The following is an 18,373-nucleotide window of genomic DNA, read 5'->3' on the forward strand; positions in this document are numbered from 1 at the left end:
ACCCCTTCCCTGTGAAGCAGGTAAGTTTAGTTGGTTTCTTCCATGCTTCTATGGACTACATAAAACAATACTTTAAGATTTCAGTCCTTTTTTTTTCTTTGGCTTGGCTTCGGGGTATGTCCACGACTGTTGCAGGCTCGTTGGTGACTGACAAGTCCGATGCGGGACAGGCAGGCACGGTTGCAAGGGAAAATTGGTTGGTTCAGTCCATGGTCCTCCTTAAATGTGGTGTGGTCTCCAGGGGGGATTGCATGGCCTCCGTTGAAAAAGGGTGGCCTAAAGGACAGTTCTTATGGTCTTGGCTTCTTGACAGGTACTTTATTGCCATATTTGAAGACTGTATTAAAACATTTTATTTTTGTTGCTATTCACATAGAAGCTCCAATATTATAAACCATCACTTCAAAATTCTAAAATAAGCATTTTTTTAAAAAGTCAATTTTAAATTGACTTTAATGTATTTGAAAATTCTGGCTGATCATTATTGGAGAGAGAAATTTATGTTCAAATCTATTGTCAAATAAGCTATTTATGCAACAACAATATTTCTAAAAAAAATTCTTCTTTGCAAGCAGCTTCCAAATTAGTATCAGGCGAGAACTGCATGCACCCAAGCCACCCAAAATATCCTGCATCTAAGCTTATCTTCTCTCCTTGAACACCTCTCCAATCCATTAAATGAGACCTACATGTTAAACTCCCATTCCATCCTCATCTATTCTCAAACAAGCAAATGCCATCCACAAGAGTCTTTGCTCAATTTGGTCTCCTTCAGAAAACCCCATAGTTGGACCACAATTTTCCTTCAATCCCTTGTTTACCCATCATCTCGGTGGCACTTTCCATGTGTAGTGTCAGATTTCATATGTATTATGATCAGCAATATCATGTATAGTGTTATCTTCTTGTTCATATCCTGCCCTTCTGCTTAGAATGATGAGCTGTCAGCCATTCCTCCAGTTTAACATTGGCAGCCTAAAGTATTCTGTTTGGTCTTTGTCAAAAGCTCTGGCATTACCCAATTCAGAAGGTACATGTTCTCCCAGAACTTAGTGTACTATTTTGGTATTCAGATTTTCTTAAATGTCAAAAGCTCCCCATCTAAAGTAACATGACCTAAACTTATGAATTCCTCACCTTACCACCTTCCAATCCAGATTTGCCCCAAACTCCTTTCCATCTACTCAATCAGTGACAATCACCTTTCTCTCTGAAGCATCATGCAACATTTCAATACACAACACATTAGTCCAGACTTGCATACAATGGTGTAAAATATTGGAAGATTGTAAAGATCAGCAAAAATTCAATTTTATGTAAAACAATACAATTTCACTCAACATATAATGGTCACCCATTCTCAATGGGGGTCATATGGCCCAAGGATCGTAGCACATTTAAAGGAAGTAAATCACAAAATATTTGTGATGGTTTATTATGTAGTTGGTAGGAGAGAAGTACAGAAGAAACCAACTAAACTTGACTGTTTCACAGGGAGGGGGGTTCCATTAACTTTGAGCAGAGTCCTCATGGGCGATAGCCAAAAAAAGGTTGAGAATGATTGGTTTAATCTGCCTTTAGCTTTCCTATTCTTTAACCTTTTTTTTCAGATATTGACATGGAAACAATGATGAATGGTCTTCCTTCTTAGAAAAAGGAATACTACAAAGCCTCAATAATGTAAACCCAACAATGAATTATTTTGTATTAACATCAGTCATCACTGTGGTGCCTTTTCTCCACAACTCCATCCTAGGCAATCACTTAGCTGGAATCTGAGATAATAGAATAGATAAAAGTCAGATCAATTAATTTCCCAACTACTGGGCTGAATTCAAACTCGAAGCGATTATACAACTGTGCAGTCCTTAACTCCTGAAAATACTCAAATACTTCAGAGTATAAAATTATGAGACAGATGAAACCTCTTTCATACCTGTAACATAATGTCCACGTACTCCTCATCACCAAGCACGCAGAGGTAAGGATAGAGATTCACTCTCCAGGGATAATTCCTTTTGGCAACCAAATGGAATTTGCATTCACGAAATGCCCGCAGTAGAGATTTTTGCCACTTGGCACGAAAATCTGCCAGTCGCTTCCGCTGATTTTAACCAATATAATTTCAGTTAACATGCATCAAGACACATAACTAACAGAACATCTTTTGCTTTTGAAAGCAATTGAATTATTATTCATGTCAATAGATTTGAAGCTCTCATTACAAACTTTTCTCCAACCTTAAAATTGCAGAATTACCGAGAAATCAATAATGTTATGGATTTAATTACTGAATTTGAACTGAATTTATGTAATTAAAAAGGGAATATATTCAAGTAAATCTGACATAATTACTTTGAATAATGTGTAACAATACAAATCTAACACTGAAGAGATAACAGATGAGGAATTATTTTTTCGACAGTGACAATAGAAAGCAGCTCTACCAACACCATGATCTTCATGGTCATGATTAGCAAAAAACAAAGACACTTAGACCACACAGTAGATTTTGTGGGGAATTTTAGAGATGTACTCAAGAACTAAATTAAATAATAATTCTTCTGATTTGAAGGTTAACTAATTCTTCCCACTTCCCTGCCATAAAGCCAGAACACATTAAAAGCACAGGTACCATTCTTTTCATCTTCTCCGTTATGGGCTTTACTACTTCAACAGAATCAATCACGATAGTATCTGCTTGCTCCTTCTTTAGCTGTCTGTCAAATCTCTCCTTCAGTTCTGCAACACAGAGATCCAATTTGGGGTACTTGAAAGCCCCAATCTAAAATAAAGCACAAATCTTAGTACAGGTAAATGTAATTTTCAATAGCATAATGTATTCAACAGGATGTGTCCCAAGAGGCTATAAAGTGAATTCCCAGCATGACAACTTGTGGAAGTGAATTCAAGATGGCTCGTTAATTTGTGGATAAGCTACTGGAAAGCACTATTCATTTGGTTATGTGAATACAACTGCAAATTTTGGTACCTTTGTCTCTTTTAAAAAAAATTAGAATTATGAATATATATTATCCAAGGCTTAAATTATTTGGGTAAAGATTGCAACAATAATACAAATTAAAATCACATTAATACTGGATTAGGCTTTTGAAATTTAGCACTTCACTTTGTCATACAAACTAGGAATAGAAGGCTGCGTTCAAACGGATCAACATTAAAGAAAGTAAGAATTTCATGGTGCAGACCAACTTCAGCCTGCTTCTTGGATGCAGTTTGTAGCCAAGTACAAATTGCAGCACATGCTATGGAGTTGATTTAGAAACTATTTCACTCAGAATTAGAAATGACTTAGACACCTACCAGTATACACTTTCTAAACCTGCAGTCAATATGCCTTAGAGGTCAATAATCATTTATACCAGACACTGAGGGATTACTATTTTATTTGAGAGCAACAAACTAGCATATTTCTCATCTGTTCAAAAGACCAATAAAGCCAAGACATATGCTGTCCTGATTGCAAACATTTCCAAGTCGCATTATTAATCATTTAAAGATACATTTCAATTATGATTTGCCTTCAGAGCAAGCAGTATCAAGTAACTTCACTGTAACTATGTTAAAAGGACCAAGTAAGACATATCCAATGTGTGCAGTTAGAATCCACTCGCGTCTAGTACAGCTACTCCACTTTACAAAGAAATCCGTGTTCGTTCCCCGAAAGAATGGGTTTTCACTTTTACGAAAATAGCTTTTAATAGTAATGAATGGGTCTTCACTTTACGCCATTTCGGCTTATGAAAGGTTTCATAGGAACACTCTATTTTCGTAAAGTGGGGTATACCTGTATAACATTTAGTTTTCACAAAGCAGGAACTAAAATTGTGCATTTTAATGCTGAAACAGTATCAAAAAGATGATAACTTATTTTGTCCAAAACTATTTCAAGCTTCAATATTCAATAGGTGGTATTGTTGATCATCTTGGATGTGTCAGTACAATGAATTCAAAATCTATTCTGCCTCACCCCAGCCTACATCTTGTTTTTGGCCCTTGCGACCACTGAAAACATTTTGCACCCCTGCGATATGCAACAGTTGCACTGAGCTGAAGACCTCGTTACTATGTTCTTCTAGCAATATATGCACTGCAAGTGGCGAGTTAGGTCACATTTATTGTCATCTGATTGCACAAGTATAACTTAATGAAAGTGTTCCTTAAACCTCAGTGCAAAACACGCAGGCACACAAACAGACAACACACACACACATACAATACAAATGCAGGACAAGTATTTGTATATACATATAAATAAATGTTTCCTGAATAAGAGAGTTTCAGATGGTCAGTATGAGACGAATGGGCCTCAACGTGAATCCTTTGGCTCCACGCTGGAATGCCCAATGGTCTTTTGACAGGTTTTTCAAATAATTTCTAAGCATCTCCCGAAATAACACACATCAAGTAATAGTTGAATAGTTTGAGTGTGATGAACCCCACACACCTTTGTAGGCAATGGGTCGCTGACCAAACAGCAATAGCAGAGTTTCTACATCCCTTTTTAGGAGAAAATTGTATGAACATGCTTTACATGTTTTTGTTCAGACAATTAACCAGGTGAATTATATCATCTAGGATGTGTCTAATACAATTAATCATTTCTTTTGGTAGCAAGTTTCCAGGAATACAATAAACACAAAGTGTGCATAATCAACAAAAAGGATGTTTTCAAAATATACAACCTGTCATTTATTGTGTTTGAATAAATCTACAGGTAGTCCCCAACTTGCCTGCCCATTTATCTGACACCCAAATACCTTAACATTTTCTGAAGAGCCACAGTTGCCTTTGTAACTAATGCAGGGCTATTTGTCACAAAACAGCAACATAAATACATGATGGTTGGCAGGAACATCACTAAAGAAATTGCAAGACAAATTTCAGTAATCAGGTTTTTAGTTCTTAGCTACATTATAGGAGATCCACCAACTGCTGGCTTTATATTCATTATCAGTCAATATATTTGAGGAGCAATTTAAATTTTGAGTACTTATTACAATTTTGCCTGGTAAATTAAACTGGTTGAAATAATTTACCCTTGTAGCATCATTCTCTCATACATACCTCTGAATAAAAATGTGTCACCAATGGAGACTGACAGATCGCTCCTTCGGATTCAGACAAGAGCTGAAAATTGGGATTTACAACACGAATGGCTTTCATTACCATTTTTCTCTCATCTTTACGGAATACACAAGTTTTAAATAAATCTTGAAGTTTGAAGCCATTTTCCTCCAGCTGTTGAATACACCTACAAACAAAATTTCATAGCAATAATTAGTAGTTACAACTGAATCAGAATTTATTGTCACAGCTGTATTACAGTGAAAATATTGCTATAAATTAATTTCAAAATAAATCTACAGTGCAAGAAGAAAGTCAAAGGTAGTGTCCGTGGTTCATTGATTATTCAGGAATCTGATGGCAGAGGGGAAGAAGCTGTCTTTGGTGCCGCTGAGAGCTAGTTTTCAGACTCCTGTACCTTTTTCACAATGGTAGCAGAGTGAAGAGGACATGGTCTGGGTGGTGGGAGTTCTTAAGGATAGAGGCTGCTTTTAGGACACTGCCTTTTGTAGATATCCTTGACGAAGTGAAGTCTGGTGCCTGTAATGGCACTGGCTGAGTTAACAACTCTCTGGAGTTTTTTTTTTCCTGTCCTGTGTATTGGCGCCTCCATCCCAGGCAGTGATGCAACCAGACTGAATGCTCTCCATTGTACACCTGTAAAATCATTGAGAGTCTTTGGTGACATACCAAATCTCCTCAAACTTCTCACAAAATTATAGCATCTGACAAGCCTTCTTCATGATTGAATTGACATGGAGGTCTCAGGACAGATCTTCGGAGATGTTAACTCCCAGGAATTTCATGTTCTTAACCCTTTATACTGCTGACTCTATAAACAGATATTATGTAAAATTTTGATAAGGATCAAGGTGAGGCCATCCTCTTCATGCAATATATTGTTCAATCCATAACATCCAGGAAAGCTTCAGTCTTCATAACACACATTTAAAATCATGATGGAAAGTGTCCCTCTGACATTTTCTCTAGAAGACCAAAAATCACCAACTGAAACTGAGAACTGTTGCCAGGTTCTGATACTAACAAACACAATGGATTCACAGAAAACTCCCACAATCAGTACTGGAGTCAACACCATCCTGTCACTAGTCTCAAAACCCTGACTGACTGGAAATGGAATCAACAGAAGCCCCTGTGAATAAAGCAAAAGTCTACAGACACAGAAGTCCCTGTGAGCTTGTTTCACTTGGTTGATGGGCTCATACCCGCAATCTATAAAGAAGGGTCTGATTCAGAATCTAAACTGATGCTTCATTGCAGTATTGAAGGTTTACTGCACTATTGGATGTGCTGACCTTTGGAAGCAACACAAGACTAAAGGATTGGCGTATTCCCCACTGTCCTGTGACAGAGGAGAAAAAAAATCACTTTTTATTGCCACTTAGAAATTTCCACTAACACAAATATTTCAACTCCACAAAATCAATGCACTTTCAGAGCCTTTAAGAATTTTGAGATTTTTAAATGTAATGACTTTCTACATTTGGAAAGAAAGAGTTGAATTTATATTCCAATTGCCCTTAGCTCATTTTCTTCTCATTACAGGATTTAAAAAATTATATACACGGCCATAACACTGGACTGTGATGATGTCCTATTATCTGACAATGCCACCAAGTCAACTCGTTAAAATGAAATAGAATTTTTATGGCTTTGCAGCAAGCATGTTTCACAAAACAAGATGTATAATTAAACAATCCAGATGTGTGTTAATTGGTTTAGAACCTTCAATATGCCATGTTTCTCCACAGAAAATTCATTGCAGTGATCTGGTGTACCTTCTTAGACAATAGTGAACAAAATCATGGAGGAGACTTTGTATTTGACACAAGATACGGCGAGGTGTAGTCCTGCAGAAGACTCATAGTTGTTGTATCACCTGCCATAAGCCCAGGGTGACTTTCTACATTAAAGTCAGGGTGATATCAATGAACTAAGATACTCTTGACAATAAACACTTAAGTGGCTCCATCTCACTTGGGAATACATTTTTATTCTGATATTTTTCCCCCAAAAAATGTTATTTAACAGCCAGAGAAAGTGACAGGGGCAGTCGAACAGAGGGTTTACCTTGATGACCAACTGTACCATCCTTGCTATTGGTTTGACAAAGAGTACTTAGTCTCTACTTTTAATGAATACCATTAGCAGCTTTGTGCAATTACATTTTCTGACAGCAATTCATGATTATGATCTTGTGATAGAGAGTGTGTCTGCATGTGTGCGCCCTATACAGTCAAACCCCTGGTATCCAGAATTCAGGTAACTGGCAAAAAAAAATACATTTAAAAGTATTAAATTAATATGAATCAATTAAAAGGTAAAAATACAAATGTTTAGAATTGTAAAATTAACTGTTCTGTGAAGTAACACATAAAGCTTTGGTGAAGATGGGAGCAAATATTCAGCCAGCAGAGGGCCTTGGTCATGCTTTCCTCATAGAAGCTGTTGGAATAAAGTTGTGTGGATCACCAATGGTGTCACCCAAGATGAAGAGCTGGTTGATGCTGCTCACCGTTGGGGTGACTCCTTATTCCTGCTTAGTAAAAGATGCCCCGGTCAGAGGCTTTATCTGTAAACTTTAGGGGGGGGGGGGGTAATTATCTATAATGTTATTGTTCGTCTTTCGGGCAGCTCAGAAAAAGGGGAGGAACCTGCAGATGCAGCAAGTTTTTTTTAAAGAATGTAACTTGAAATAAAGTATAATGGCTTAAAATTTTATATATTCATGCAAGTGATTTGTTAATGTAGGTGTATTAGGCATTGTCTCAAGAAACCAGAAAATACACTTATCCTGCATCTACCAATCCCCATAGGTGCCAGATACCCAGGGTTTTACTTTCTATATTAGACACACACATATACCTATACATATCCATACATATATGTAGATACATACATATATACGTGTGTGTGTGTGTGTGTGTGTGTGTGTGTGTGTGTGTGCGTGTGCGCGTGCATGTGATATATAAATAAAATGTAGGTAATCAATCTATCTCGGCTGCACCATTTCATCAGATGCAAGGATCGACAATGAGATAGACAACAGACTCGCCAAGGCAAATAGCGCCTTTGGAAGACTACACAAAAGAGTCTGGAAAAACAACCAACTGAAAAACCTCACAAAGATAAGCGTATACAGAGCCGTTGTCATACCCACACTCCTGTTCGGCTCCGAATCATGGGTCCTCTACCGGCACCACCTACGGCTCCTAGAACGCTTCCACCAGCGTTGTCTCCGCTCCATCCTCAACATCCATTGGAGCGCTCACACCCCTAACGTTGAGGTACTCGAGATGGCAGAGGTCGACAGCATCGAGTCCACGCTGCTGAAGATCCAGCTGCGCTGGATGGGTCACGTCTCCAGAATGGAGGACCATCGCCTTCCCAAGATCGTATTATATGGCGAGCTCTCCACTGGCCACCGTGACAGAGGTGCACCAAAGAAAAGGTACAAGGACTGCCTAAAGAAATCTCTTGGTGCCTGCCACATTGACCACCGCCAGTGGGCTGATAACGCTTCAAACCGTGCATCTTGGCGCCTCACAGTTTGGCGGGCAGCAGCCTCCTTTGAAGAAGACCGCAGAGCCCACCTCACTGACAAAAGGCAAAGGAGGAAAAACCCAACACCCAACCCCAACCAACCAATTTTCCCTTGCAACCGCTGCAATCGTGTCTGCCTGTCCCGCATCGGACTGGTCAGCCACAAACGAGCCTGCAGCTGACGTGGACTTTTTTTACCCCCTCCATAAATCTTCGTCCGCGAAGCCAAGCCAAAGACAAGAGGTAATCAAATGCAACTGCTGAGTAACTCCCAGCATGCTAATTATAAACCAAGTTGCTGACGAGGCCAGACCCCACTTTCTGTGCAACTCGAATCCAGAATTTGTTCTAACATTTCTCAAATACATGCCAAAGTATGGAGGGGTGGCTGCTTCCAACAGTGGCACAGGTTACACAAGTGGTGCTTAACTTTGACTAGGTAGGGAGAAAGTTGTCAATTATACAATATCAATTCTCTTGAGTGACACTTTTGTTATACAGCTAGAGACTAGAGCTTTAACCTACAGCTACAGATAGACCTTTAACCTCGCAACAAGAAAATGTTAGAGGTACTCAGCAGCAGTTGCAGAATCTTTTCTTCTTTGGCTTGGCTTCGTGGATGAAGATTTATGGAGGGATAATGTCCACGTCAGTTGCAGGCTCGTTTGTGGCTGACAAGTCCGATGCGGGACAGGCAGATACGGTTGCAAGGGAAAATTGGTGGGTTGGGGTTGGGTGTTGGGTTTTTCCTTTTGTCAGTGAGGTGGGCTCTGCGGTCTTCTTCAAAGGAGGTTGCTGCCCGCCGAACTGTGAGGCGCCAAGATGCACAGTTGGAGGTGAGATCAGCCCACTGGCGGTAGTCAATGTGGCAGGCACCAAGAGATTTCTTTAGACAGTCCTTGTACCTCTTCTTTGGTGTTCCTCTGTCTCGGTGGCCAGTGGAGAGCTCACCATATAACACGATTTTGGGAAGGCGATGGTCCTCCATTCTGGAGACGTGACCCACCCAGCGCAGTTGGATCTTCAGCAGCGTGGATTTGATGCTGTCGGCCTCTGCCATCTCGAGTACTTTGAGGTTAGGGATGAAGTCGCTCCAATGAAGGTTGAGGATGGAGTGGAGACAACGCTGGTGGAAGCATTCTAGGAGCCGTAGGTGATGCCGGTAGAGGACCCATGATTCGGAGCCAAACAGGAGTGTGGGTATGACAACGGCTCTGTATATGCTTATCTTTGTGAGGTTTTTCAATTGGTTGTTTTTCCAGACTCTTTTGTGTAGTCTTCCAAAGGCGCTATTTGCCTTGGCGAGTCTGTTGTCTATCTCATTGTCAATCCTTGCATCCGATGAAATGGTGCAGCCGAGACAGGTAAACTGGTTGACCGTTTTGAGTTTTGTGTGCCCGATGGAGATGTGGGGGGGCTGGTAGTTCCAGGCCAAACATTTTGGCAGTTTTGGAATAGAGCAAGATATATTGGTTCATGTCGATACCTGATGAAGAGATGTTTGCAATTTGGTGAACAGAATGCAAGCACTGAGAGGGAGAGCAGGTGTTTGGGTAGTATTTTAATTAAATATCTTCAACCTGAGAGATTAATTCTCTTTCTCCTCAAATACTAACCTATTAAACATCTGCAGCATTTCTTTTACATTTCAAATTTCCAGCATCCACAGTTTTTTTTAAATTACAACATGCTGAAAACTAATTCTGGGTCTTAGTTTTGAAAGAGAATTGCTTTATCACTTACTTTTTTGAGTCTGGAAGCCTTTTTTGAATTTTTTTTTATTTTTCACACTATGAACCATATTAACTAAAATACACACACACATTTCCCTCTTGAAGATACACAGTGTCATTTTCTCCCTTTTTCCCCCTCCCTTCCCTTCCTCCTTCCCACCCTCCTCCCTACGCATTAAACGTTCAACATATACAATACAATAAACCCATTAAACAATGTCATCACACAATGAAAATAAACAAGAAATATGTGTCATCTACTTTTACACACTGGGTCAGTTCATTTCATCTTCTTCTCATTCTGTCATTTTAGGGGGTGGAGGTCCACAGTAGGACTTCTCTGTTGTGTTCCATGTACAATTCCCAAATTTGTTCGAATACTGTGACATTATTTTTTCAAATTATACGTTATTTTTTCCAATGGAATACATTTATTCATTTCTATGTATCATTGCTGTACTCTCAGGCTCTCTTCTAATTTCCAGGTTGACATTATATGCATTTTTTTGCTACAGCTAAGGTTATCATAATAAATCTTTTTTGTGCTTCATCCAATTTGAGGCCTAATTCTTTACTTCTTATATTACTTAGAAGAAAGACCTCTGGATTTTTTGGTATGTTGCTTTTTGTTATTTTATTTAATACCTGATTTAGATCTTCCCAAAACTTTTCCACTTTCTCACATGCCCAAAATGCATGTACTGTTGTTCCCGTTTCCTTCTTACAGCGAAAACATCTGTCTGATACTGTTGGGTCCCATTTATTTAACTTTTGGGGTGTGATATATAGCCTGTGTAACCAATTATATTGTATCATGCGTAACCTTGTGTTTATTGTATTTCTCATAGTTCCGGTGCATAGTTTTTCCCATTTTTCATTTTTTATCTTTACGTTTAGATCTTGTTCCCACTTTTGTTTGAGTTTACAGCTTATTTCATCGTTCTCTTTCTCTTGCAGCTTGATTTACAAGTTTGTTATAAATATTTTAATTATCATTGTGTCTGAAATCACATATTCAAAGCTGCTTCCTCTGGTAACCTCAGCCTGTTTCCCAATTTGTCCTTCAAGTAGGTTTTCAGTTGGTGGTATGCAAACATTGTACCACGAGTTATACCATATTTGTACTTCATTTGTTCAAAAGATAATAAATTATTTCCCAAAAAACAATTTTCTATTCCTTTGATCCCTCTTCCATTCTCAAAAGGAAAGGTTATCTATTGTGAAAAGGATTAGTTGATTTTGTGTCAATAATAATTTTGGAAGTTGGTAACTTGTTTTTTTCCTTTCTACTTGAATCTTTTCTTCCAAATGTTGAGCAGATGGTGCAGTACTGGTGAATTCCTATGTTGCACCAGCTTTTCATCCCACTTATATAGTATATGTTCAGGTACCCTCTCCCCTATTTTATCTAGCTCTAATCTGGACCAATCTGGTTTTTCCCTTGTTTGATAAAAATCTGACAGGTATCTTAATTTTGCTGCTCTATCTCTTAAAGTTTGGTAGCTGTAAGCCCCCTTGTTTGTACCATTCTGTTAATTTATCTAGCACTATCCTCGGTTTCCCCCCTTTCCATAAGAATTTCCTTATTATTTTCTTTAGCTCATTGAAGAATTTCTCTGTTAAGGGAATTGGTAACGATTGAAATAGGTATTGTATCCTTGGGAAGATATTCATTTTAATGAAATTTACCCTTCCTATCAGTGTTAGTGTTAAGTCTTTCCAATGTTCTAAGTCATTTTGTACTTTCTTCATTAACGGCTGATAATTTAATTTGTATAGATGGCCTAGATTATTATCTAGTCTAATACCTAGGTATTGGATTGCTTGTGTTTGCCATTTAAATGGTGATTCTTTTCTTAAACTTTGTGAAATCCGCATTATTATTTGGCATCGCTTCACTTTTATTTGTGTTGATCTTCTACCCCGATATTTTTCCATATTCCTTCAATTTCTTATGTAATTCTTTTATTGATAATTCTGGTTCTGTTAAGTATTCTATGATGTAATCTGCAAATATTATTTTATATTTCTTTTCTTTTCTTATCAGTTCTGCCAAAGGTTCTATAGCTAAAGCGAACAGTGAGGGAGATAGTGGACATCCCTGCCTAGTTGACCTGCTTAATTTAAATTGGTTCAATATATATCCATTTACTGTCACCTTCGCCAATGGTCCCTTATATAATGCTTTAATCCAATTAATATATTTCTCTGGTAGGTTGAACCTCTGTAGTACTTTGAATAAATAATTCCATTCCACCCTGTCAAAGGCTTTCTCTTCGTCTAAAGCAACTGCCACTGTTGGCGTCTTATTTCCTTGTACTGCATGGATTAAGTTAATGAACTTACAGATATTGTCCGTTGTTCATCTTTTCTTAATAAATCCAGTTTGATCTAGTTTTACTATTTTTGGTACATAGTCGGCCAATCTGTTTGCTAATAGTTTTGCTATTATCTTATAATCTGAGTTAAGTAGAGATATTGGTCTATACGATGCTGGTGTTAGTGGATCTTTCCCCGTCTTTGGTATTACTGTAATTATTGCTGTTTTACATGAATCTGGGATGTTTTGTGATTCTTCAATCTGGTTCATTACATCCAGGAGAGGAGGAATTAATAAGTTTTAAAATGTTATATAGAATTCTATTGGGAGTCCGTCCTCTCCAGGCGTTTTATTGTTCTGTAGCTTTTTTAATATATCCTGTATTTCCTCGATTTCAAATGGTTTTATCAATTTGTTTTGCTCCTCTTACAATTTCGGTAATTCAATTTTAGCTAGAAACTCATCTATTATGTCTTTTTTCTCTTCGTTCTCAGTTCGGTATAATTGATCGTAGAATTCCTTGAAGTTTTCATTGATCTCTGTTCGGTTATATGTAATTTGTTTGTCCTTTTTCCTTGATGCCAATACCATTCTTTTAGCTTGTTCTGTTTTAAGCTGCCAAGCTAGTATTTTGTGCATTTTTTCTCCTAGCTCATAATATTTCTGCTTTATCTTCATTATGTTCTTCTCCACCTTGTACGTTTGTAGTGTTTCGTATTTTATTTTTTTTGTCCGCCAATTCTCTTCTTTTTGTTGTATCTTCCCTTATTGCTAATTCTTTTTCTGTTCTTACTATTTCCCTTTCCAGCTGTTCTATTTCCCGATTGTAGTCCTTCTTCATCTTAGTTACATAACTTATTATCTGCCCTCTGATGAAGGCTTTCATTGCATCCCATAATATAAATTTATCTTTCACTGATTCTGTATTTATTTCAAAGTACATTTTAATTTGGCGCTCAATGAATTCTCTAAAATCCTGTCTTTTAAGTAGCATGGAGTTTAATCTCCATCTATACATGCTTGGTGGGATTTCCTCCAGCTCTATTGCTAATAACAAGGGTGAGTGATCCGATAACAATCTAGCTTTATATTCCATTTTCCTAACTCTCCCTTGGATATGAGCTGATAACAGGAACAGGTCAATCCTTGAGTATGTTTTATGTCTACTCGAATAATATGAGTATTCCTTCTCCTTTGGGTGTGGTCTCCTCCATATATCCAAAAGTTGCATTTCCTGCATTGATTTAACCATAAATTTAGCTACTTTGTTCTTTCTGCTTGTCTTTTGTCCAGTTTTATCCATCTTTGAATTCAAATTAAGGTTAAAGTCCCCTCCTATCAATATAGTCCCCTGCGTATCTACAATCTTCAAAAAGATATCTTGCATAAACTTCTGATCCTCTTCATTAGGTGCATATATATTGAGCAATTTCCAAAATTCTGAATATATCTGACACTTTATCATTACATACCTCCCTGCTGGATCTATTATTTCCTCCTCTATTTTGATTGGTACATTTGTATTAATTAATATAGCTACACCTCTGGCTTTTGAGTTATATGATGCTGCCATTACGTGCCCTCCTAAATTTATTGTGTTCCACTTCAGTTAGATGCGTTTCCTGCATGAATGCTGTATCATTTTTTTTTCTTTTTTCAGTAAATTTAATAGCCTCTTCCTTTTGGTTATGTATTCCATTAATATTTATAGTCATATAGTTCAACATGGCCATTTCATACTTTGTTTACATCTCATTTCCACTTCCTTACCACCATCTTTCCCCTTTTCCATTTCTCAGTTTTCTTTTTTTTGAACGCACTGTATGACGACACTTCTAAAACATAAAATATTTCAAACATTCCCACATCTAAAATTCCTTTAACCCCAAGTGTCCCATCTCCCCACTCTGAGTTATCCCTTGCCGGGCAACCACAACTCCCCTCTCCATTCGGACTGTGAACCCATTTGCAAGAGTCAACTGATTTTGCAGTGACTGTTATTCTCTCCCACACAATCCCCTCCAGAAAAGACTTTTATCTTCACATTACAAAGCTCCCCCTCGTTTCTTCTTTTTCTTTTTCTTTTATTTATTTATTATTAATTTTTTTAACCCCTCCTCTTTTTTTCCCCTTCTCCCTTACTTCCCTCCTTTAGTTCTTACTTATACGTTATTTTAACTTCTTTATATGTAGTTTGTCATCATTCTTTGTTCTTGTTACATCTCTTCATCTCTCTTACAGGCGTTCTGCAAATTCTCGTGCTCTCTCCAGATCCGAGAACAGTCTGTTTTGCTGCCCTGGGATATCTATTTTAAGCACCACTGGATATCTTAACATAAATTTATAGCCTTTCTTCCATAGGATTGATTTTGCTGCGTTAAACTCCTTCAGGAGCTCAAAACTTATTTCATAACATAACATAACAATTACAGCACGGAAACAGGCCATTAGGCCCTTCTAGTCCGCACCGAACCAAACACCCCTTTCTAGTCCCACCTCCCTGCACAATGCCCATAACCCTCCATCTTCTTCTCATCCATAGACCTGTCCAACCTTTTCTTAAATAATACAATTGACTCCGCCGCCACTATTTCTCCCGGAAGCTCCACACGGCTACCACTCTCTGAGTAAAGAAGGAAGCTCCACATGGCTACCACTCTCTGAGTAAAGAAGTTCCCCCTCATGTTACCTCTAAACCTCTGCCCCTTAATTCTTAATTCTTAACTCATGTCCTCTTGTTTTAATCTTTCCTCCTCTTTACGGAAATAGTCTATCCACACCCACTCTGTCTATCCCTTTCATAATCTTAAATACTTCTATCAAATCCCCTCTCAACCTTCTACGCTCCAAAGAATAAAGACCTGATCTGTCCAATCTCTCCCTATACTCTAGATGCTTAAACCCAGGTAACATTCTGGTAAACCTTCTCTGCACTCTCTCCACTCTGTTTATATCCTTCCTATAATTAGGCGACCAGAACTGCACACAGAACTCCAAATTAGGCCGCACCAACGTCTTATACAATCTCAACATCACCTCCCAACTCCTATATTCCATGCAATGATTGATAAAGGCCAGCATATTAAAAGCCTTCTTCACCACCCTATTCACGTGAGTTTCTACCTTCAGGGAACGATGTACCGTTACTCCTAAATCTTTCTGCTCTTCTGTATTCCTCAATGCTCTCCCATTTACCATGTATGTCCTATTCTGATTCTTCTTACCAAAATGAAGCACCTCACACTTAGCAGCATTAAATTCCATCTGCCATTTTTCAGCTCACTTTTCTAAGCAGCCCAAATCCCTCTGCAATCCTTGAAAACCTTCTTCATTATCCACTATTCCACCTATCTTAGTATCGTCTGCATATTTACTAATCCAATTCACCACCCCATCATCTAGATCATTAATGTATATAACGAACAACAATGGGCCCAATACAGATCCTTGAGGCACACCACTGGTCACCGGCCTCCAACCTGACAGACAATTATCCACTACCACTCTCTGGCCTCTCCCTTTCAGCCAATGTTCAATCCATTTGACTATCTTAAAATTTATACCTAAAGACTGCACCTTCCTAACTAACCTTCCATGTGGCACCTTATCGAAGGCCTTACTGAAGTCCATATAGACAACATCCACTGCGCTACCCTCATCCACATTCCTAGTCACCTCTTCAAAAAATTCAATCAGATTGGTCAAACATGACCTTGCTCCCACAAATCCATGTTGAGTGCTCCTGATCAGACCTTGTCTATCCAGATGTTTATAAGTACTTCCAGATGTTTATAAGTACTGGGTAGAAATTTTTTTTTGACCTTTGTACTCCAGGGTTTTTTTTTGTCTTCTCTCATTTTATTCATTACCTTCAATATATTTTCTCTTGTCGTGTATCTCAGGAATTTTACCAAAACGGATCTTGGTTTTTGTTGTGACTGTGGTTTCGGGGCTAATGTTCTGTGTGTCCTTTCTATTTCCATTTGTTCCTGCATTTCTGGCATTCCCAGGACTTTTGGGATCCATTCTTTTATAAATTCTTTCATATCTTTGCCTTCTTCATCTTCCTTAAGGCCCACTATCTTTATATTGTTTTCGCCTACTATAGTTTTCCATTATATCCATCTTCTGAGCTAACAACTCCTGTGTTTCTTTAACTTTTTTGTCACTTTCTTCCAATTTTCTTTAAGTCATTCACTTCCATTTCTACCGCCATTACACGTTCTTCCACATTTTCTATTCTTTTCCCTACATCTGCTATGACCTTAACAATTTTTTTAATCTATGTACTGTCCATTCACCACTTCTTCCCCTTCCCCTTCTTCTTCTTCTTCTTCTTTTGTCGGGTCTCTCTTAGCTGTTTGTGCTGTGGAGTTTCACTCCACAGCTGGTCCCCCCTCCTGTCGGTGTTGACTTTGTTGTGCGCCATTTTTGCAGTCCTGCGGTTAGTGGGTCGCAATCCTGCGGGGTCTCCCCTAACCTCGGGGAGTAGGGTCCTCTTTCCACAGCGGGTCCCTGCTTTTTCGTGCAGGTAAGGCCTTCACATTTCTCTTCTGGTGTCTTTCTTTCTTAGGTGCCATTTTCTCCATACATTTATTTCTTATTTGTTGTGATTTGTGTGTCTGGAGCTTTGCTTTTTCTTCAGTTTTTTCCTTCTTTTCTGGAGAGGGCTGGTATTCTCCTACCAGCCACTACTCCATCATGTGACCCCTCCAGTCTGGAAGCTTTAAGTAATATTTGGTCCATATTTTTGAGGACAATGTTGCACTGTAGGATGGGCCCATTCTTGCACTATTTTGCTTAGGATCCAAGGATGACAAGAACTTGCATTATGTACTTTGAAAGGTTTGCTGGGATTAAACCAGAAGATAATGACCAACCTCTCTCTTCAATTTATCTCCTTTGCCAGTTCCACACTCTCTCAAATAAATGTCTCTGATCCTACTTTAATGACTTCCTATCCTCTTCCCTCCACTATTTATAATCACACTCTATTTTACCTTCAGCACTTCCCTACATGAGCTTCCAGAGTTGGGATCCTCTCAGTCCCTCTCTTCAATTTCATTTCATCCAGTTTGCATTTAATATTGCAAAACTGCAAGAAACCAATAATAGAATGCTGAATGCATAAAATAATGTCATTGAAAAATCCTCCAAGAACAATTCAATAAATATGCATAAAGGAATATTTACCATACAGCTCCAAATCATTATAAATACTTTCAATGTTTAAAATAATTACCATAAAAACAATGTTTTAAAAATGGGCATTTATACAGGTAAACAGTTTTTTCATTTAACAATCTTTAATGTCTAGGACTGAAATAAATCTTAAAATAGATCTGTAAATGCTTAATAAGGTGGCTGTTCTCCAAATGTATTAATGATCAATAAGGTACATTATATTCTCTATGACCTTGCATAGCAAATTTTATATAAAAACACATGATGCATTCACCAATACAAGAAATTTAGATCAATGTCAAATGAGACAGTCCTTAAATACTTCAGAATTTTGTTTTCACCTCGATTAAAAATTATAATTCTGCAATCACTGGCGGTGGCATTGACATTTCCTTCTTGATGACAAAGGTTAAAATTAATGAGTTGGATCAATCATGAACCAATGTGATGTAAACACCTGCATCAACTCCTTCAATGCTGAACA

At 38.1% G+C, this 18,373-nt stretch overlaps 1 protein-coding gene across 3 annotated transcripts in view; it reads right to left on the reverse strand.

Moving 5' to 3' along the window:
* The window catches only part of polrmt (polymerase (RNA) mitochondrial (DNA directed)), a 70,135-nt gene that overhangs the window by 39,368 nt on the left and 12,394 nt on the right, over nucleotides 1–18,373 (reverse strand). For all 3 annotated transcript variants that reach the window (XR_011354437.1, XM_069928168.1, XM_069928167.1), the window contains exons 5-7: nucleotides 5,089–5,275; nucleotides 2,636–2,785; nucleotides 1,937–2,104 (exon numbers count right to left, since the gene is read on the reverse strand). Coding sequence is in view for 2 of the 3 variants with exons in the window: in XM_069928168.1 (XP_069784269.1) it covers nucleotides 1,937–2,104; nucleotides 2,636–2,785; nucleotides 5,089–5,275 (505 nt within the window). In the remaining variant the exon portion in view is untranslated. The remainder of the gene's footprint in view (nucleotides 1–1,936; nucleotides 2,105–2,635; nucleotides 2,786–5,088; nucleotides 5,276–18,373) is intronic.

Source organism: Narcine bancroftii, chromosome 3 (genome assembly GCF_036971445.1).
Source record: "Narcine bancroftii isolate sNarBan1 chromosome 3, sNarBan1.hap1, whole genome shotgun sequence".
Classification (NCBI taxonomy): Eukaryota; Metazoa; Chordata; class Chondrichthyes; order Torpediniformes; family Narcinidae; genus Narcine; species Narcine bancroftii.